This window comes from Pituophis catenifer, unplaced genomic scaffold (genome assembly GCF_029215685.1).
Source record: "Pituophis catenifer annectens isolate HBS135680 unplaced genomic scaffold, rPitCat1.0.hap2 SCAF_1, whole genome shotgun sequence".
Lineage (NCBI taxonomy): Eukaryota > Metazoa > Chordata > Lepidosauria > Squamata > Colubridae > Pituophis > Pituophis catenifer.
The window spans coordinates 217,183,887-217,205,802 of record NW_027256881.1 but is presented as its reverse complement, the minus strand read 5'-3'; the positions used below and the strand labels follow the sequence as shown (position 1 = coordinate 217,205,802).

General features: G+C 37.0%; 1 protein-coding gene across 4 annotated transcripts in view; it reads left to right on the top strand.

The window, feature by feature from the left end:
* The window catches only part of R3HDM1 (R3H domain containing 1), a 63,437-nt gene that overhangs the window by 34,151 nt on the left and 7,370 nt on the right, over nucleotides 1-21,916 (top strand). For 2 of the 4 annotated variants that reach the window (XM_070947739.1, XM_070947664.1), the window contains 9 exons: nucleotides 1,234-1,488; nucleotides 2,181-2,335; nucleotides 2,726-2,827; nucleotides 3,839-4,120; nucleotides 6,303-6,426; nucleotides 12,792-12,946; nucleotides 13,246-13,394; nucleotides 18,536-18,639; nucleotides 21,380-21,549. In XM_070947739.1, the coding sequence (XP_070803840.1) occupies nucleotides 1,234-1,488; nucleotides 2,181-2,335; nucleotides 2,726-2,827; nucleotides 3,839-4,120; nucleotides 6,303-6,426; nucleotides 12,792-12,946; nucleotides 13,246-13,394; nucleotides 18,536-18,639; nucleotides 21,380-21,549 (1,496 nt within the window). The remainder of the gene's footprint in view (nucleotides 1-1,233; nucleotides 1,489-2,180; nucleotides 2,336-2,725; nucleotides 2,828-3,838; nucleotides 4,121-6,302; nucleotides 6,427-12,791; nucleotides 12,947-13,245; nucleotides 13,395-18,535; nucleotides 18,640-21,379; nucleotides 21,550-21,916) is intronic. The other 2 variants (XM_070947887.1, XM_070947827.1) reach the window with 2 other exon arrangements.

Sequence of the window (21,916 nt, the reverse complement as noted above, 5' to 3'; positions counted from 1 at the left end):
TCTTCTAGATCCTTATCCTTAAAATAGAGATCTCTTTTTTGTGTGCCCAAGTGATACGATAAGGATATCTTGTGAACATATACATTGGATATTAATGAAGAAGAGCTTTGATAGTGGAAGGTTTTTTAAAAAGAATATAAAGAAAATTGTGCTATAATGTGAGTACAATCAGTACAGCAAACTTACCTATTTCATTTTGGTTTGAAGCCATTTATTAATATTTAATCTTTCAGATATAAGGCGATACTTGTAACAGACCTTGGCAGTGTTATAGTCTGGTTCACAGACACAGTTTCATGAAAAGCTGGGCTGTAATTCTTTTCAGATTTAACAGATAAATTTTAAATATTGTAGTAATTTTACACTTTGACAATGCTAAAAAACAGCGCAGCTGGAATCACTTCTCCTCATGAACTTTAGAAATAAGAACTCCAAAATATTTTCATCGTATTGGCTGGATTAGAATACTATTGAAAGTAAAATTGCACAGATACTCCCAACAACTTAATCAATCCTGCCTTATATTTCAAGACAGACTTGCTTTTTATTGGTTTGAATATCAATGAAAAAATAGAAATAAGGTGTTTTATTTGTTATGTGAAGACAGAAAGTAAAATGCAATCCAAATCTATTTCTCAGTACATTTTTTAAAAAAACCAACACCTTGCTGTTTCATCAGAAAACAATAATTTTGGTATCCTATGAACTATTACATTTAAAGTCCATTTTGGAATAAACTTGTGCATATTCTTAATGTATTTAAACCACTAAAATTTAACTCCAGCGTTGGAATCATTAAGATTATTATTTTTTTTTTTACAACACTAGCAAGTTAAAATTCTGTAGACCCAAATTTTCATCAGCTTTATAGATGGGTCCTTTGAATAACACTTTACACTTTAGTTGCCGCCAACATCTCAACCTGATACTTCATTGAATAGATATTTGTTGTAATTATTGATAATAATAAAGACTGTGGCCATCCTGCTTTATTCCCATTTGCATGGCTCGAAGGCAAAGTTCAGGCAGTGGTCATTAGTTCCCCCCTCATTGTGTGGCATTGGGAGTAAATGGGAATCTAACCTGGAGAAGCTGCAATGGGGTTTGGGGAAGTCAGTTGTAGTTCAGGCTGGGAGTTACATGGGTAACTTTAGATAGCAACCTGCCTATTTAAATGTGAATGCTATTACTCTGTCTCTAGGTAAAATCCATTTCTCATTACTCCTTTCCTAGGTTCAGAGTCTTCTAGTAGTGTAGGGTCATCCACGGGTTCTCTTTCTCACACCCAGCAACCTCTTCCAGTCACAGCTCTCAGCCAGCCTTCTCATGGCACATCTGCCGTCTATCCAACTATCAGCACTAGTAGTTCTCTTTCCTTTGATGGTGGCATAAGTGGGCAAGTGGCGTCTTCTAGCGGTAGCTTCTTTTTGCTTCCCTTGGAAGCGGCAGGCATACCACCTGGAAGTATTCTGATCAACCCTCAAACAGGTTGGTATCCAGTTGTGGGTGTCAGTTTGTCTGTCTTTCTCTCTCCCTTTGTGTCTCTGTCTTGAATAACTAATTTGTCAATAATGTTTTAGAAATGTGTGGTGTTTCCATGAACCGTTTGCCCTTCCCTCTGCTTCCCAATATTCTTCCTCTTTTTCTTTTGGAAGATGTATGCATTTTAATCCTCCCCAGAGTAGATATGCAATGATTTTTTTGGGGAAGGGTGGGGTGTCTATAAACTGTGTTTTCAGTGGAATTTTTTGTTTTAATTTCTTTTGCATCCAATGTTGAAAATTGCACATTAGTAGAATTAGAAAGTATTATATTTGGCTTACAATTTATATGGCTTTCTTTTTTCTTTTCTTTCTCTTTTCTCTTTTCTTCTTGTACTTTTCTCTTTTCTTGTACTTTTTTCTTCTTGTTGTTTACATTATACTGCAGATTCAGCCACTAAAAGAAGCAATGTGTGAATAAGACAGTTTATAGTATAATTGTGCTGCAGATAAATAAATCATCAAACAAACAAACAAATAAGCAAGCCAGATAAGACTTAGACTTGTTGGATATTCTCATAACATATAACTTGTAATATAGTAAAATAAATAAAATAAAAAGCTAATTTATATTCTGCTAGCAAGCTGCCTTTTGCTATATTACCTTTCCCTTTTTTTTTTTCTTCAATTGTCCTGTAGGTCAGCCATTCATTAATCCAGATGGCACTCCAGTTGTGTATAATCCTCCAATGCCTCAACAACCAATTAGAAACCAAGTGCCTGGACCTCCTCAGCCGCCACCACCTCCCATACCACCTCAGCAACAGCCAGCAACCAATCACATCCTCTCACAGGTGCTAAGATTAAATACTAATGTTCAGTCAATAACTGATTAAACAAATAGCTGCTTGTTTTTTTTTTATCATGTACGGGTTAAGCGTGGTGAAGGAAGATACATTTTCTTAAAGCCATTGAGTATTTGATTTGCATATGTTTAGGTTATTGTAAGCTTGCCATTTTACATTGTTGTCAACTTCTCCCACTGATACCTGAACCAGTGTTTGATTGATTGATTCACTGTAATCTGAGCCTTGTGTTAAAACTTATTTGTACAATTTGTATTGAAGACCTCTTGTGTGTGTTTTTTTAAAAAAATACTTTTATTTTACACAAAAGAAATATTCCTACTTTCATTTCCTCTTACTCAGTTGTTAACACTGTATGTTCAACTATTGCTCCTTCAGCCTATCCGACCTCTTCAGCCTTCTTCACAGCCTGTTCAGTTCTCCACAGTCACTTATCCACCCCCGCTCCTGCCAGTCTCATCTACCCAGCAATATACTGTGGTATATTATCTTCTACTCATCTTTTCTCTGCATGACAGATTCTCTGCTAGGCTAGAAGAATATATGAAGTCTGCATGTGAAATGTAAATATTGACTGGCTGTAGCCTCAAAAGGTAATCCCATTATTGGCAGGAGCACCGAGAGAGAGTTGAGAGGAAAGAATAAGACTGGTCTGCCTACTAGTTTACCTGAAAGATATTTTTTTAAAAACCAATTCTGGTTTCCTGATATAAAAAATGTGCTTGCTGATATTACCCTTTGCAGCCTGTCAGTATTCAGTACACCTTTGAATTTGTTTCATATAAATACCCTTCTTTCTTTTCCCTTCTATATCTTTCTCTTCTAAGGTATCTCATTTTCCATGACAGTGAAAGCTTTCTGTCAGGGCTTTAATGTTTGATGAGTGCCAGAAATTGTTTTTTTGAGGTTTGCAGCCTAGCTGCGTTCCTCAGATTTGTAGACATCTAATCCATGTCTCAAGGTAGGTTCTCCATACATCAATATCCTTGGTTGCCATTTTTGCTGTTTGCTTGATATTTTAACAGAAGCTAGGTAGGCAAATACAGCTTTTAATTTAAATTGATTTTAATGGCTCATTAGACATATTCCTAGTAATAAAGCTACTATTCAAGGCAAGTATTCTGTTAGCCTTACAGGGCTATGCTTTTCCATACCAGTCACTGAGAAATAGAACAGAGTTCTAAACTCTGTATCATGATTACAGTTGTCCCAATAAGACATGGATTGACCTTTGGGGCAAACATAATTCTGTACTGCCATCTTAAGTCTTTGTTCAGATGCAGTATGGCTATTTTTAGATTCTTAGCTCTGTAATTCTCTCCTGTGTTCAATAGCAGGGTTGTGTGTTTACTTCCAACGTAGTTTTTTGGCAGGATAGCTTAATAGTGCTCCATAATTAAATTCTGTGATTCCTTGCTTTGCCTTGGTGTTAAACAACTTCTACATTCATTATCTTAAGGATGCCTTTGGTTACTGTTTTACTTATTTCAGCAAGACAACCTAGGATCCCAACTTAGCCATATGAGTCTCTCCCGACAGCCATCTGGAGAAGCTGCTGATCCTCATGCCAACATGTTCCAGTCTACAGTGGTCCTCCCACCACCACAGCAATCTGGTTTTATCATAACAACGGCCCCACCCGCACCGCCACCACCACCACCACCACCGCCACCACCACCTGGCCAACCTACTCCTAACTACAGTGGATCCAGTCACCCTGTTAACCAGCAAGTTCTTCAGCAACAGGGATATATGCAGCAACCAATGCCACAGGTAGCAAGATTTTTCAAATATTGTCAGCATGTTCTATTACATGCTTGTAGAATTCAGGGTAGAACTGGTGTTCCTGCAATTTTGTTTGCTCCTGGCACATGTAGGGTTTGGGGTTTCTTTGTTTTGTTTTTTGTTTATTGCAACACTCGGGCCAGTTTACAATGATTTAAAAAATATGTGAAATAAAGGATGATTGGATTCAATTGAAATCAAAACCAAATTAAAACCAGTTATGTTTTTTCCCCTATGTTACTTAGTATTAAGTAAGTAATTCTTAAGGAGCCTATCTTTAGCTTGAAAGATATGAAGGGGAAGACTCTTTCCTAAGTATCCAGCACTTGAGTGCCTGGCAAAGTGGGTATCTTCAGAAGACCATATCCTACTGATCTGAGTAGCTGGCCAGATTTATAATGTGAGAGGCAGCCTGGCAGAAAATCAGGCCTAAGCCCTTTAGAGTTCTAAGGTCAGGACAGACATCTTAACCTGTGCCCAGTAGCAATTATTAGCCAGGATATGTATTTTAGTATCAACATCAGGAGTGAAATGCTCCCGGTTCGGATCCAGTAGCGATGGAGGTGGGTGGTTCGGAGAACTGGTAGCAAAAATCCCTGCCTCCACCCCCCATGCCCAGCTGAGCCACACAATCATCAGAGACTTTTTTTTTACTTTTAAAAGCATTTTTTCTACAACCTCTTCAGCTGAAAAAATGCTTTAAAAAAAAAAGCCTCTGATGATCACGCGGCTCAGCTGGGATCGTCAAAAGCTTTTAAAAGCATGTTTTTAAAAGCCTCTGATGATCCCAGCTGAGTTGCCTGATTGGTCAGAGGCTTTTTTTCTTTTAAATGCCCTGACGATCCAAGCTGAGTTGCCTGATTGGCAGAGGCTTTTTTAAAAAAAGCTCCTGCTGATCAGGCAACTCAATTTGGATCGTCAGAGGCATTTAAAAGAAAAAAAGCCTCTGCCGATCAGGCAACTCAGCTGGGATCGTCAGAGCCTTTTGAAAGAGGTTGTAGAAAAAATGGTTTTAAAAGTTAAAAAAAAAAAATTGGCTATGCCCACCCAGTCACATTCCCCACCACCACCACCAAGCTATGCCCACAGAATCGGTAGTAACAAATTTTAGATTTCACCACTGATCAACATCATATGATTCCTGTACCTTGCACTGGTCTGCCCTACTGTATAGAAATCTATAGAAACGGTCACAGAATAAATTACTGTAGACAGGCTCTATGACTTTGCTGTCAATACATATTGCTTCTTCATTTAATTATAGAAATTTAAAACTAACAAATTAGAACTTGACACATTTCGAACTGTACTCGCTGTTCTACTCTTAAAAGAACTACTGTATTTTATGGAGTATAAGATGCACTGGAGTATAAGACACACCTTAGTTTTTGGGGAGGAAAACGGGGGGAAAACATTCTGCCTACCAGGTATTCATCTGGCTAGCGTCCTTAGTCTGGTCAGCTTCAGCACATTAGTTTGCTGGTTTTGAGCGCACGCAGGCACTTTTTATCCCTTGGTTGGGGATAAAAAACAACTTCTAAAGCACAGCTGATTGTCGGAGGGAGCAGCAATGAGAAAAGCAGGCAAATCTCGCTAGCACCTCGTTAGGGCTGAAAAAAAGTTTCAAAAAAGCTACATTCGGAGTATAAGACACATCTAAATTTTCAGCTTCTTTTAGGGGGGAAAAGTGCGTCTTATACTCTGGAAAATATGGTACATGTTTGTGACAATAATTAAATGATGATTTCATGGCAGATCCACTGTTGGTTTTATGTATTTGCAGTATTTTTTTTTTTGAGAAAGAAGTACCTTGTTATTAGAAATTATGAGATTTATTTAAGAATTTTTTTGTGGCTAATAATATTTTTAATATCTCACTGACAAATTGTGATGCTTTTATCTTTTGTACTATAATGCATATGAAGCCAGTTTAATATTTTGGGGCGGTGGCTTTTTTTAGCATTTAAAGAGAATCCTTGCATTATCTTTTGCTAAACTTGGGTTTATTCTTTTCCAAGGTGTTTGTGGTTCTTTTGACCTGCCTATAGGCAGTCTTTTGATTCAGCACCATAGGAGCTGATTTAGAAACATAGTGATTCAGCACTATAGGAGCTGATTTAGAAATGGGTCTCCTGTAGAGAAACCCTACATTTCTTTTTTTTTTTTTCAGATGCCAGCCTGTTACTGTGCTCCAGGCCAGTATCCACACTCCAGTCAACAATATCGGCCAGTTACTTCAGTTCATTACAACACACAGCAAAACCAGCCACTGCCACAGCCTGCTCAACAGACAGGTTTGTGATGCTTTCTCCCCTTACTTCTTGTACTTTTGGAGCTTTCAGGTGACTAGGTGAGACAGAAAGAAATAATATGAAGTATTTTACAGAGAGGAAAAAAACATTTTTGTGTTTGAAGTGACCAAAATTCTTCCTACTGGTAGGAATGCATATTTTAAATTGGCCAAGTTCAGTAAATCCTAAGAGGCAGAATTCAAAAGAATAATTACTTGCTTAGAAAATCAAACGAACAAACAAAAATCAGAATATTCTTTGATCACCCTTATTTGTAAATCATTTCCAAAAGGCCAGAGTAAAATAAATGTTTTTTCTTATCAAAGGACTAACACCGTAATTTAGCATTTTGTTCTCTTCATCAGTTTTATAAACAAAATTTACCTGATCTTCTTGAATGAATATCTTACGTTCTTGATGGTGTGATTTTTGGAGGGTTTTTTTTTTTTTGTAATCGTTTGTTAGGAGGTTGGTGCCTGGACTTTGCCTTCTATCTAAATCATACAAAGCTAAAAATTTTGCTTATTGCCTCTCTTGTATATTTTCTGCTTTTATTTGAATCATTAATGCTGTTACGGATTAACTTTTATAGTTTAGAAGGTTTGTATTCCAGCATGATTTAGTTTTTGTATGCCCGAAATATTAGAACAATCTATACTGAGCGGTACATAATAAATTGGGAAAAAAATCTGAGTTAATGAAACTCGTGCTTTCTGGTATAATATTTCTGAAGCAAAATGTTTTGCCTTGCCTCAGAAGCTAAGCTTTTTAGAGGTTGGGTGAGTGATATCCCTCCAGATGTTTGAGTTGCAGTTTCTGTTCTTTCCTTGTCTTGGATGATGTCAGTTGCAATCCAGAACATCTGGCATCAGTTTGCCTTTCCCTTTTATAAATATTCTTCTGAAGACATTATTAATGTCTTTATGTTTTCCTAGACAGATAAATTAGAATATATACTTTAGATGCTTTTGTTCAAAGATATGGGTTAAAGAATAAAACTATTATCCAAAAAAAAATGGTTGCCTTGATTTATCTCTTTAGATCTGATCAGGTCTTGTACCGGCATTCACCAACATGGACATTTGTTTTTCATTATGGTTAACCAGCAGGATGAATGTTGGAAAACATACCGTATTTGGTTCTTTTACAATTCCACACTAAAACTGAAGAAGGATCCCTTGCTCTTTGCTGAGGCTGTTAAATCATTGCAGCAATTGATTTATCTGGACTTGAGACCTGGAAAGCACTGTATAAATTTCAATACAAATGAATTTTATTAATTTTGCTTTCTCAGGAGAAATGAATCTGAAATAATTCAGCTTGTGTGTTTTAAAAGAAATCCATTTATAGAGCATTTCCATGGTGATAAGATGTTTTAATACATTTATGAAATTATAAAATTAAAACTAAAGTAAAATCATGCCTTTGAAATCTGTCATACATTTCGGCAGTAACCCTGACACTAATATCAAGGTAACTTAATTCAGTTGCAGTTTTAAATTAACAACAAATGACATAAATTATTTGATTGTCTATATTGTTTGCTTTTGTTTGGTATTGTTGCAGAATTTATCTTCAGAAATGTTTAGAGTGATTACCTCTTTTGTGTGTGTGAAAGTGTCTTGTCGTTTCAGGTGCTTTTTGTTTAATTTGAACAAATCAGGTTTGATCTAGACTTGGGTCTATAGTTTGTATTCTAATTTTTATTTATTTCTATAGATACTTCTCCCTTTCCCCATCAGTCATGAAATACTTGTAGCTAACAAGAATGTATATAGAGAGAGATATTAAAATTCCTGTGTGTTTTCTGATACAATTTTTCATGCAGCCCTGGATGTTGCTCTTGATGAAACACAAATATATAGTAGGTTACCGGACTTAAATATTTACCACTTGGTTCAATATTCTGTATTGCCTGTTACATGAATCATGCAGATATTACTAATCTGTACCTGCTGTGGGGGAAGTGTTTTAACCAAAAAGTTGGAATGAGGTTATTTTCAAGGAGCAAATGCTGAAATAACGGCAACATTTGGTGAAAAGTTCATCCTTGTATCCTGCGCCTTAAGCACAAATCAGGAACTTTTGGGAATTTTATTTATTTTATTATTTGTTTGTTTGTTTTTCATATTTCTTAACCACCCATTTCTCTCAGATGGGTGCTCAGTTTTCTCAGTTTTCATCAATCTTAATTATGAATTCAGAGAATTCATCATTAAAGATAAATGGAAACTGAGCAAAGGAGATCTGGTTTGAATTGGGTTAAGCATTAAATTTCAGGGCAGTGGGAAGGGCAATTCTGAGTATGAAATATGCAGAACCAGTTGGAAAAGATGCTGATTGAAATATGTGGGTCTATTAAAAATTTTGTTTAAAAAAATCACATTTGAACTGTTGGTATTGAACATTTGTTGTAAGAACGATAAACAGGAGTTATATCACAAGACTGAAAAATGGCATTATAATCAGTCCAGTCAGTTGATTAGAAAAACACCTGTATTCCAAGCATAATTTCTACGTGTGTCTGCAACAAACAGCCCTTGTAGAATAAATTTATCGTGAGCTGTTGGATTCGGGGCCGTAACACTGTCTGAGAGGGTTACATATCTCACAGTGAACCGGTCTCTTTTTCAGCTGCTTCCCGGCTTCCTTCGTAAAGGGGTTGCAGGTGTATCCATCTGCAGTTGTGACTTTCTTATCAAGGATTGCATTCTGTTCTTTCCCCCCTTTGAAAAAATAGACTGATCGGCATCCTCGGCCCTCGGATACTCCAAGAAAGTATCAGGAAAGTAATGTTCAGGGCTGGAATATTTTAGACAAGAGTTTGTCTTTATGTGGTATGTTTTATTTATCCTGCATTCTTTTGTTTTTTAGACCCCTGCCACGATTGAGATTTTAATTGCTTTAACGGAGGCCATGCCTCTTTCTAACTGATATATGTATAATATATGGGTTTGGATGATGGAAACAGTTTCATTACTTGAGGAAACTCACGATCCAGAACTACTGTTCATTCTTTATAATCTCTGAGCATCAGTTTTTAACCACTCTTTAATAGCCTGGCTGCAAAATATAACCATCTGTCTTAGCAGATGCTCTTTCTCTTTCTTTTCTTGCTGAATGCTGTGTTTCTTTCTTGCCACTTGGTATGCTGAGGAGGAAGAGTGCAGCTAAAAATAGCAAGGTGCTTTGGAACCCAGGGCGAAATATGTTAGCAGTCAATTTATATTGTCTTAGTTCTTCTCTCGGCATGGAAAATTGATTTTTACTTCACCAGTGCGAAAGTGCCAGAAGACTCAAAATAGCTTTTGCAGCTACACTGCAGTCCCTGAGAAACAGAAATAGCACAACTAGCAGAACTCTGCAACTTCGGTGTATGCATCCATTTACATGTTATTTGCAATTTGTGCCCAAGAATAATCTTATATTTTATTTTGCATAATCTATTGCAGAAGTCCCCAACCCCCAGTCTGTGGACCGGCAGTGGTCCACAGCATGCCAGCAACTGGTCCGTACAAACAAGTGAAACCCCATCCACAGAATGCAGGCAGCACACAAAACCACACCCCTTCTGATCTACGGAAAAACCTTTCTCCACGGAACCGGTCCCTGGTGTCCAAAAAGTTGGGGGCCACTGGTGTATTCGATTGCCACATGCATTTCAGCATGTAGTTTATTTAAAAAGGAGGACAGGAAAAACTTGATTTTAAGAAGTGGATGACCCTTATTGATTACAAAAATCTTATGCAAGATCAGACTGGCTTTAATAACTGGAATAGGAGACCATCGGGAAGAACCACAGCTGCAGGCTATATTGGGAAGTGAAAAAGTTGCTTGTAAAACAAGATACAACATTGATGATGATTGTTATCCGTTCAGTTGTGTCCGACTCTTGGCATAGCATTTGACTTTTTTTAACTTATTTATGTTTTTAGTACATTTACTATATTTATATTTATACTCATGATTGTAAGCCACCCAGAGTTAATCTTGTAATAAGATGAGCAACCAATAAATTGAATAAACAAACAGATAAATAAATTTTGTGGGATACAACATTTACTGAATCCATTTGTTCATAGCAAATATTCTTCTCACATAAAAAGTGCCCTTTTATTCATAGAAACGGAAGGAAGGAAGGAAGGAAGGAAGGAAGGAAGGAAGGAAGGAAGGAAGGAAGGAAGGAAGGAGAGGTGTGAGAAGAAGAAATAATTTCATTCGATTACCTCTTTGTTCCTTTTGGCAAAATGAAAGTAAATGTTGGGTAGTAGGGTTTTTTTTTTTAAAAAAAAATAATAAATTGGAAAACATTCCCTTCAACAGCTTAAGTTTAACCCAATGTTAAATTGTCCTTATTCTCCCTCTCCTTGGCTTTTGCACCCTTTCTAATCCCTTTATTACAATTAGGATTGTTATAAACTTTGACTGACTGCCAGAAAATTCAGAGAAGGTTGTCTATTGGGAAGGAATCCTCCTCTTCTTCACAAGAGAGCTTTGTGGCTTTCAACCTATACTCGGCTTAATCTTCGTAATAAATTATGTTTTGTTCCTTTACATGAACTGTAATAGGTTGGTTGGTTGACTGACAATTGACCTGTGAATAATTTTCTAGTTGTGTGGAAGTTGTATTTTTCTAAAACCTGTTCCACTCCATAATAAAACAATGGTCTTCCATCTTGGTAGCTATATATTTTTTTTCTTTGACTTGGATGAAGAACTCATTCTCCAGCTAGAGGAAAACGTCAGTCAGAGACGGTCCGTCTAGCGATTGACCGAGTCTGGCATCTTAAAGCTCCGCCCTCCCGGGCCGCCCCAGTTCTTCGACTCGGTCTTCGCGTGAAGACAAACACATAAATGCACATATGCACAAGCACTGTTATATTGTGCCATGAGTCAGAACTAAAAAGTATAGTTTAATGAAGCTAAAATTGATAGTTATTTCTATTTATCAGGCATAATTAGAATATAAAGTTGCATGTTGACTGCTGTTCAGCAAATAAGTTTAGTTTTGATCAAGTTGTCTGTATGAAAATAAAATACAAATGCATTTAGCTGAAAAATGTTGTGGTTATTATTTGTTGGCTGTCTTGGCAGCCCTTTACACTCTGGTTTGACCACCTGCTTTGTGTTAATGGCTTAGCAGTTGCTGCCACAATCTGTCTTCTAGAGACCTTCACATGGCATCCTCCCCCTGGCTCTAGTGTGTGAGATAGGACTGTCACAACCAGTGCTACCTTTCTGTCAGTTAAGAGATGCACATTTCTAAAAAGGAAATAAGCTTTATAATTTGATCTCATATCTATGTACTTTATAGATATATAACTAGTGAGTACAGGTCATCCTTACTAGAGACAATCTCACCTGAGAGAAGCAAAATGAAAGTTTTTGGTTTTTTTTAAATTTGATTTATATGCCGCCCTTCTCTGGAGACTCAGGGCAGCTTACAATGCGTTAAGCAATAGCCTTCATACTTTTGTATATTTATACAAATCAGCTTATTGCCCCCACAAACTGGGTCCTCAATTTACCTACCTTAGAAAGGATAGAAGGCTGAGTCAACCTTGAGCCTGGTGAGATTCGAACTTAACAGTAATTGCAGACAGCTGGTGTTAATCACAATGCTATCAGTCTGCTGAGCCACCAGGCCCATATATATATATACATATATATATATATACATTTAAAAACTTTAAATATTAAGATGCAAACCTTCTCAGGTAAATAGGGTGGGTAGATAGATAGATAGATAGATAGATAGATAGATAGATAGATAGATAGATAGATAGATAGATAATAGAGTGAGTTACCTTGAACAGGATCACCAACCTAACAGAAAGTCCACAAGACAGTACCAATGAGTAGACTAAAAAATGAAATATAGAAAGAGACATTCCAAGCAAACTCCAAGATGGCACTAGTTATCTTAAATGGGGAAAAGGAACTTTAATAAATAGAGTTAAATTCAATTTATTTCTTCACAAAGCAGGATTCTACAGATGAAACGTAACACAATGTTCCTAACTAAATGTTATCTGTTTTCTAGAAATAACTGTGGCTACATGATGTATAGCACCTCTCTATTATGAAATGTTGTTTATATGTCTACATCAGACTGGTAGGCAGATTAGCTGGTTATGAATGTGAGCTTGTAGATGTCATTCACAATAAACCACAGCTAAGATTTTGATCATTATCACACAAATATTATTGAATCATAAATTATCTCTGTTGTTGTATATGGCTTTTTTTGAAGTACCATGGAATCCATGGAAAAACTGGTGTAGTCATTATATTTAAAGAATACTTGGGTATATAATTTTTTTCATTTACCCTGTCAATCCTTGTCTTAAATATTTGTATACTTGCAGGTTACCAAGTTATGCCTAACCAGCAGCAAAACTACCAGGGTTTAGTTGGTGTCCAGCAGTCGCAAAACCAAAATCTAGTTGGAGGCCAACCCAACAACATTGGAAATCAGATTCAAGGAGTACTTGTTCCATATCCTCCCCTGCCATCTTATCAAGTAAGCCGTGATATCGTTAAAATATAAGTAGTTATGCCGAATACAGTTCTCAGAACCTTTTTATCTTTTTTTCTAGTTCTGAAATTGAAAGAGATTATTCTATCCAGATGAAAATTCACATTTGTGACTATCCACGTGCAATCTGTAGTGGGTTGTCATAGCTGCTGGATTCTTATACTTTTGTGAATACTAGACCTCAGTACTCTTCGGTTGCCTTGTATACTTGTTTTGCATGAATAATCTGCAATTGTGTACATTTCTGCTTACTATTGGTGATCCTAGCATACTCTAATTCTTAGGTCTCCATGGCTCCAGTTTCCCAAGGACTGTCCCAACAAACATATCAGCAGCCAGTGGTTATTCCCAATCAGACAAACCAAGGACTCCCCACATCAGGAATGCCTGTTTACTATAGTGTCATTCCATCTGGACAGCAGAACAATTTAAGGTGAGTGTAATTTAAGATTTTAGATTAGATCTTAGTGGGAGGTTGCTTTTTAGTAAAAGATTGTGGTCATGAGGAAAAACAGAATCAATAATTTACAAACCCATTTGACTTGAATTTGAATAATGTGGTATGATTTAATCCTGGGTTTTTTAATGCCTGTGTAGACTAAATCATCATTTCATGTCAATGTTTCTTCAGAAAGGATATCTTTAGAGAGCAGGAAAATGAGCAGAAGTTTTAATTGTGCCTGCTTAATTTTTAGAAATGATAGAATGGGATGGAGTGGCTTTTTAGTTTTCAGAAACATTTTCTCCCTATATAAATGTTTAAACATACGTAGAGGAAGCTCCTTTTTATGCTTTGAGGTTAAGTTCTATATTTTGCACTATAGCATCTGATTGGGGTTCTCCATGTTTCATGTAATACTATGGGTCCATGTCCAGCAATTTGTGTTGTGCTTCTTCCTTCCCTTCTAGGATGAGAAACTTATGAACCTGTTCTTCCCTTCCCTCTATGAGGCATGTGTTGAAGCTGAAAGCAATATCACCCAAAGAAACAAAAGCATTTTGAGATTTTTGTAAAAATTATCAGCAGAACAAGGGCATTAAGCCACCTCTATTGGCTGAAATGCATCTATTTTGTTTCGTAAAATCGTTGGACTCCTTCCTGTGATATCGCTATCAGCTCCCAATGCTCTCCTCAGTGGATGCATACATTTATTTATTTTTAAAAGTTCACCTTCTCCACAGTATAAAGACCTTGACTGCTGCTCTTCTTTATATATAATACATGAGATTCTGCCCTATTTCTCAGTGGATGCCCAAAATAACCTCAGGTAATGCCTTAAGTATCTCTACTGTTGAGAAAAAATGAACTGGTGAACTACACTGCCAAGCAGGTGAATGCGCTCTTTCCCCCCAAAAAAAATTGGGGGTGGGGGTGCTACGGAAGAATCACAGAATAGTTAAATCAGCTAATGTCAGGGAAGGAGTGAGTCACAGCTGTCTTTGATATTTTGGATATTGCTGTGAGATAGTGCTTCTCTAAAACCAAAGAAAACTACATTGGGAATTTTTAAAGTATATAAAAGGAAGAAACTTGGAATATCAGGAGCCTGAGTTGCGTAGGAAGTTAATGCCTCCTAAGGCAGCATTTAACATCCAGCTGCCTGCAATTACTGGGAGTTCAATTCTCACCAGGCTCAAGGTCGACTCAGCCTTCCATCCTTTCTAAGGTGGGTAAATTGAGGACCCAGTTTGTGGGGGCAATAAATATACAAAAGTATGAAGGCTATTGCTTAACGCATTGTAAGCCGCCCTGAGTCTCCGGAGACGTATAAATCAAATTAAAATAAAAAATAAATAAAATAAATAAAAATAAAATAAATATGGTGAAAATAATGAGCTAGGGCTTGAGAAGAAAAAAATTACTGTGCAGGATATGGGAATAATGCCTTGTTCCTCCTCCTCCTCCTCCTCCTCATTGCATTAACTTAATTTGCAAGCCATTTACCAAGAGCAAGCAAAGGTGCTGGTGTTCCTCCCATTTGCTTCCACTTTACTTTCCATGTTAGTGGAATGACTAAATAAAACAAGAAATCTGTCTAGGTTTATATTATATGGCATCTCAGCTGGGATCTCTGTCTTGTTCCCAACTCAGTACAAATGCATATTAAGGCAGAGTTTGTTCTTGGGCTAAGATTCTGATTTATTTCAAGAGCCATAGTTCAGATATAATGCCAAACAATGTATGGACAGAAAGTCACTTCTAAAGCAAGCATTGAGAAGAATTCTAGGTTACTGTTGCACGTTTTATAACCCCTGTTATATGAATATGTGTGAGGGTGTATTTTTTTTCTTAAACATATTTCTGGAATCTGCAGAAGGTTCCTATTTCTGTTCTATATTTTTTTTTTTTTAATTTGATTTATATGCCGCCCTTCTCCGGAGACTCAGGACGGCTTACAATGCTTTAAGCAATATATGACTGAGACATCAGGAATGTGAATAAACACTTCTGCCATCTTTAAAAAGATTTGTTATTTTAAAGGAGGGAGGGGATTCTGATGCAGAACAGTCAATGCACTCAGCATCTATATATCAACTTTTCAATATTATTGGCCCCCTGCTCTGAAAGCATGCTCTCAAACTCCAGATACACGTACAAGCCTAAAAGAGTCGTCTTGTCAGGCCTGTCCCAGCTTGGTCATCTAATAATGAAAGACCCTCAACTCCATCCATAGTGAAAGGTATACCTTTATTGATGCCAAGTGGCTACAGCTTAGCGAAGTTAGATCCGAGAATTCCCATGCAGTGTATCCCTAAGTTATTCCTCTCCCCTGGTCAGTTCCAATAAAATTTAAAGTAGGTGTTTTGGTAGCCGTTATGAGGTTTGGTGCCTCTTTGATGTGCGGCCGCATTCCGTTCCCAGGCCAGGTAGCCTTCGTCCACTCTTAAGATGTCTCTAGCCTGCACATAGGAGGGGTTTTATTTCCTGTCTTCCCCCCTTCTGACAGCTTCCCCCCTCTCCCCCGTGATTCATAGCAGACTAGCATCAATGCAAAGCCAGGGCTGAAGCAACAAGATGGCAGCTCTGACAAGAACATATTCCTGCATAAATATTTAGAGCTCATTGACTTCATTCCTGTTTCTTAATATAAGTGTGTTCACTAATTTGTAATAATGAAGTAAATATGGGAAATTTACTTCTGTGGTTGAGCTTAATTATAAAATACTGATGAATGTGCTTGTCAGGGTTCCAAGTAACACCCCCAAGTTTCCTCAAAGTTCCATTTTATTAGAGATGTCATATTGGCACATCTGGGAAAACCTGAACCTGAAAGCTTCCAGGTTTTCCCCACCCAAAGGAAAGTTTAAGTCCCTGCCCAACACCCACATGTCCATCACATAATCCAATCCAAGCACCATCCCAACTGGAGATTCTCATAGTCTGTAATGACGAGTGTTATAGAACAGTGTTAGTTGGGGGTGGATTATGAGGAAATAGGCTTCATTATCTATCTATCTATCTATCCATCCATCCATCCATCCATCCATCCATCCATCCTGAGAAATTCCTAATCAATGTGCTTGGTTTGTGCAACAGAGAGTTCTAGTGGTTACGGTCTAGTGATTAAGGTATCAGGAAAGCAAGAGATTGTGAGTTCTAGTCCTGCTTTAAATGTGAAAGCCATTTGGGTGACTTCAAGCCAGTCGCACTTTCTCAGACCAGGATGACTTTGGGTCCAGGCACTCTGTCAGCCCAGGATGTCAGGCTTGGGCAGCAAGCTGATTGGTCAGTTCTTGTCATAGCCAATGGATCAATTCTTGGTTAATCAGAAAAAAAAGCGGACCCTGCACTTGTAGGAAAATACTAGGAAGAAAAATTGTGCTTGGTTTGTATAGCATATAGCAAATATAGATCTAGAGTGTGATTAAGTGCAGCTATTCAATATCTTTGACAAAATCAAATTTTATTATTGACTGCATTGTTTCCTTTGTGCCATCATGTAGAAGGTTGTAATTTGCACAGCTAGGATTGCAGCTTTATCAGGAGAAAATGAGAAGACAGATGTTTTCATGAAATCACTTCCTTACCCTATTCTGTAGATAATCCCTTGGTTTTCTGATTTAAAATATATTGATTTCACTGACACTAATGAAAGACTCTCTAACAACAAAATGATATATTGGATCATGCGTTATTTGGACATCGAGGCTAGGATGGCAATTTTCATTTATTAAACTTTCTTGGGGCAAAGCTGGCCCCTAGAAAAGGTCATCAGATACATTTCTGAACCAGCATGCAAGGTAATACTGAAACCATGAGGTGGTAATTGTTTCTTGTACAGAAATGTAGAGAAAATGTTGATGGAAGGAATTGCAGGATCCATTGGCAGAACCATTATGAAATGATACAAAGGACAACTCAGTTGCAGGAAAGGAAGAAGCATGAAAAAGAAATTAAAAATAAGCCTGCTTTGATTCTGTGTGATTTAAGAGGGGGCAGGGGGGAACTTTTAATGTTTTATAATGATCTCCTATCATACTAGAGTTCTAGTAGTCCTTATGGTATCTACTGTATTCCCTGACCTGGCTGATACTCTGAGGTCCTCTTCCCTTATTGACATGGAAGTAACTCTTCCATATAAAAATGGAGATTCTGAATGTCCGGATGTATTTAAATAAATTTAAATAAATTTACATTTCAGATGGCTGGATTTATTAGAATATTTTAAGGAGCAATGTTCTGTGGTACTATGCAAATGGAGATATGGCAATAGGTGTTGAAAAACAAATTGAATAGAAGAGTTCAGAAAGAAAGGAAAGCAACAATACAAAGGAGGGTTTGGGTGGGGGGAATGCAGTGCTAACTCTTTGGCCCATCTTGGTTTTTCTGTAGGAGAAGAATAAAACAGTCTGAAGTCATTGTGATCCAAACATAAACTTTCAGTGGGGTTATAATCATTCTTGCCTACTGGATATTTCTGTGTTGTTTGTTTTTCTACATTTAGGATTATCTTGATGTTTGTATGCCTTACATCGGTTATTATTATTATCATTTAACAACTCATTATGATATAGTGAATTAACTTCAGTCTTTAAAGCCTTGTCACCTTTACAAAAGTCACTCTTTGAATAATGCACAGAAAAGTTAGAAAAGGGAAAATAGCAGTTCTGTCTGTCTGTCTATCTGTCTAGTTAACTAGCTGTTAAGTCTAATGTTTTCATTTAAGATACAAAGTAAAGATAATTTATTCTTTCTACAACCTATTTAATTATAAAATAATCAAATACCTGTTAATTTAGGAAAGAGAAATAACTTAAAACATATTCTCAGCCTTCAGTTGAAAGCAAATTTAACTTGTTCATCTGTTTCCCAAGAAACCGAAAGATAATTAAGCTAGACAATCTATTATTGACATTTACTATTTTATAGGAAAAGAAGGTCATGAGAAACAATACAACCATTAATTCTAATTTCTGGAGTGCATGAAGACTGCTTTTGTGTAAATTCCGATTAAGCTTGCAACTTTCATCAATTTAAAGCATTATGGATGAAATGAATGTTGGGATTTAATATGCTCCTATTGTTCTTTTTTCTTTCTTTCTCCGCCCCCCTCCCCTTCCAATCTGCTGCAGCTCTTCAGTGGCATATCTTCAACCTCCAGGGTCAGAGCAGATACAGTTTCCTAGAACAACATCACCTTGTAATTCCCAACAGCTCCAAGGACAACAGTGTGCAGGTGTGAAAATAGAACACTAACAAATTAGTCCATTCTTCTTCACTTAATTAGATTTTTTTTTTTAAAAAAAGATCATTTTTGTACCAGTGCATTATGGCAAAGAATTAGAAGAGAGTCATTTTGATGCAGGGATTCAAGTGCTGCATTAGAAACTGAATTCTAATCCTCCCTTAGGTATGAAAGGAGGCTTGTTACTCCATCTCAGTCCAGCCTATCTCGCTGGGTTCCTGGGATAAAATTGGAAACATTATGTATATTAAGTTGAGGTATATTAAATAAACACAGGATATAAATCTAATGATAAATGAGGAAATGAGAGGCTTTAAATACTGTACAAATGGGCTTAAAATTCGCTTAATTTTAAATACATGATACAAAAGTATTTCATCTATTCCTCCATACTAAAACAGTCAGTATAATTGATAACTGAGTGTAGACAGTTTTTGGAATAAAAGGCTTTTTGGAGAGGGCAGAGAGAAGAGGGCTTGAAAACATTTTTTTTTCCAGAGCAAAAGGTGGTGAAATGGCCATCTACTGATAGTAGATGAAAAAAAGCAAGATGATTCAATATTAGATGAGGTAAAACCTGATTACAGACTGAAGACACTAACCGTGAAACTAAAGCTTAAATACTTAAAGGTAAAGGTTACCCCGCACATGCGTGCTAGTCGTTTCCGGCTCTAAGGGCAGTGATCATCTCTGTTTCTAAGCCGAAGAGCCAGCACTGTCCAACGACGTCTCTGTGGTCATGTGGCTAGCATGATTAAACACTAAAGGCGCCCGGAGCACTGTTACATTCCCTCCAAAGTGGTCCCTATTTTTCTACTTGCATTTTTTACATGTTTTCGAACTGCTAGGTTGGCAGAAGCTGGGACAAGTAACAGGAGCTCACTCCATTACACGGCTCTAGGAATTCGAACCGCTGAACTGCCAACCTTCTGATCGACAAGATCAGCATCTTAGTCACCGAGCCACGATGCCCATTTCTTAAATACTTAGGACAATGCAAAAGCAAGAGCAAGACCTCAGAGAGCGATTTAGATCTAGGTGTGTGGTAATACCACAGTTCAACAACAAAGAGCAAATCAGACTAAATGCCTAAAGTTTCAATAAAGACAGATTTCTCCCAGATACTTCCTAACAATAACAGAATAACAGAGTTGGAAGGACCTTGGAGGTCTTTTAGCCCAATCCACTGCTCAAGCAGGAAACACTATACCAGTCCAGACAAGTGCTGTAGTCATTTGTAGCTGTTCTGGTGCACCTGATTCTAATTTTAGCGATTCGAGGTATGTAGCTGTATGCTTACTTTTCCCACATGCATAATTTGCATTGATATTTCCCAATGGACTACTAAAGGTAAATAGTACAATACATGATATTTGTTATATTTCCCCCTCTCATTAACTATATTATTGAAATGAAGATTAAATATCTCTGTGATAAAAAGTTAAACATTTCAAGGGGGTATATATTTTTGTATGACTATATTTAATAATTAGAATATTTTAATTATCCACTGTGGAAAAGTTGAATAAACTTACCTATCATTTGGAGTCTATGATAATTGAATTCTTGCGTAATTTACTTAAGTACTTTTTTTTAATTTGGTGCTGTATGAGAATCCCAAGAACAGATTTTTAAATTAACTTTTAATTTAATTAAATAAAGAGTCTTAAAAACAAAAGGCCTCCCATTTGGTAGAAGTGTTTGAGCTCCAGCAGTGGTAATTCTTTTGAGCCAAAGCAACTTTTCAAGAAGTGTGTGTGTGTGTGTGTGTGTGTGTGTGTGTGTGTGTGTGTGAGAGAGAGAGAGAGAGAGAGAGAGAGAATGAATTGGGGGGGGGGAACGTGTCAATTAAAAGTTGCCTAGTCTTCCTCCACCTATGATTAACAAAGTCATGATAAAGTGGAGTCCTACAAGTCTCCCATGGCAGAAGGTTCAAAGTATTGGGCTATATTCAGTGTTACTTGCATTAACGAGTTCAAATTTTTAAAAAGTATGCAAGTAAATTGGGCAAGAATTCAATTATCATAGACTCCAAATGATGGGTAAATTTATTCAAGTTTTCTACAGTGGATAATTAAAACATATTAATCATTAAATATAGTCCTACAAAAACACATACACCCTTGAAATGTTTTGACTTTTTTATCACACAGATATTTGATCTTCATTTCAACAATATGGTTACTAAAGGGGGAAGAATGTAACAAATACTATGTATTGTACTATTTACATTTAATAGTCCATTAAGTAAACATCAATGCAAATTATGAATGTGAAAACAAGTAAGCATACCCCTATGTTTATCACTACCTCAAATCCCTAAAATTAGAATCAGATGCACCAGATCAGTTACAAATGATTATAGCATTCGTCTGGACTTGTATAGGGTCTCCTGCTTGAGCAGGGGGTTAGAGTAGAAGACCTCCAAGGTCCTTCCAACTCCTATTTATTCAAGAACTATCTTTCCCCCTGCCCTCCCATTGCTCCCAACTCTGCTTCAAAGTCCTCTGCTCCAATCCTCCAAAGCAAACTGTGTTTGTCTGCAGGCAAATACAGTTAGACAGAACCACAGGAGTTAGAATCAAAACGTTCTTAACTGCAAGTCTGACATTGACAGAGCATTCAGCAGGCCCTTGATTGATAACATCAACCTAAAGGCAGATTTGTTTAGATTTTTCAGAACGGCAAAGGAGAAATATTAACACCTCTTCTTTCCAATCTTGTTTTGCAGCAGTAGCACCACCACCCAGTGGAGGAATGGTAATGATGCAGCTCAATATTCCCAATAATCCTCAGCCTCGGCCCCATTCCCCTCCTCAGTGGAAGCAGAATAAATATTATTGTGATCATCAAAGAGGGCAGAAATCAACAGAGTTTGGTTCATTGGAGAGTTGCCCACAGGTATAACTTATCCTGTGTTTGGAAAACCTAGATATTTTCGGGAAGGGAAACCTCTCTTTTACAAGGTTGTTGTGGAATGTTTGTTATCCAAATTGAATTTTTAGACATGGAAGGAAGGATGAAAGCATTATTCAGACAGGAAATTCATTCTGGTTTTGGATCCGGGAAGGGCTGAGTTTTCCATAATTCAAATGCCAGCCCCCACCCCAAGATATATTAAGGAAGTGATCCAAGTCTAAGTCCAGTACCGTAGGAAAATTAACAGAAGATTACATTGACTGAGATTAGAAATTAATAAGAGTTCTTAGAGTATTGATCCTTCTACATAGTATCCAAGAATGTGTAGAAATAGAGCGTTTTTCTCTTC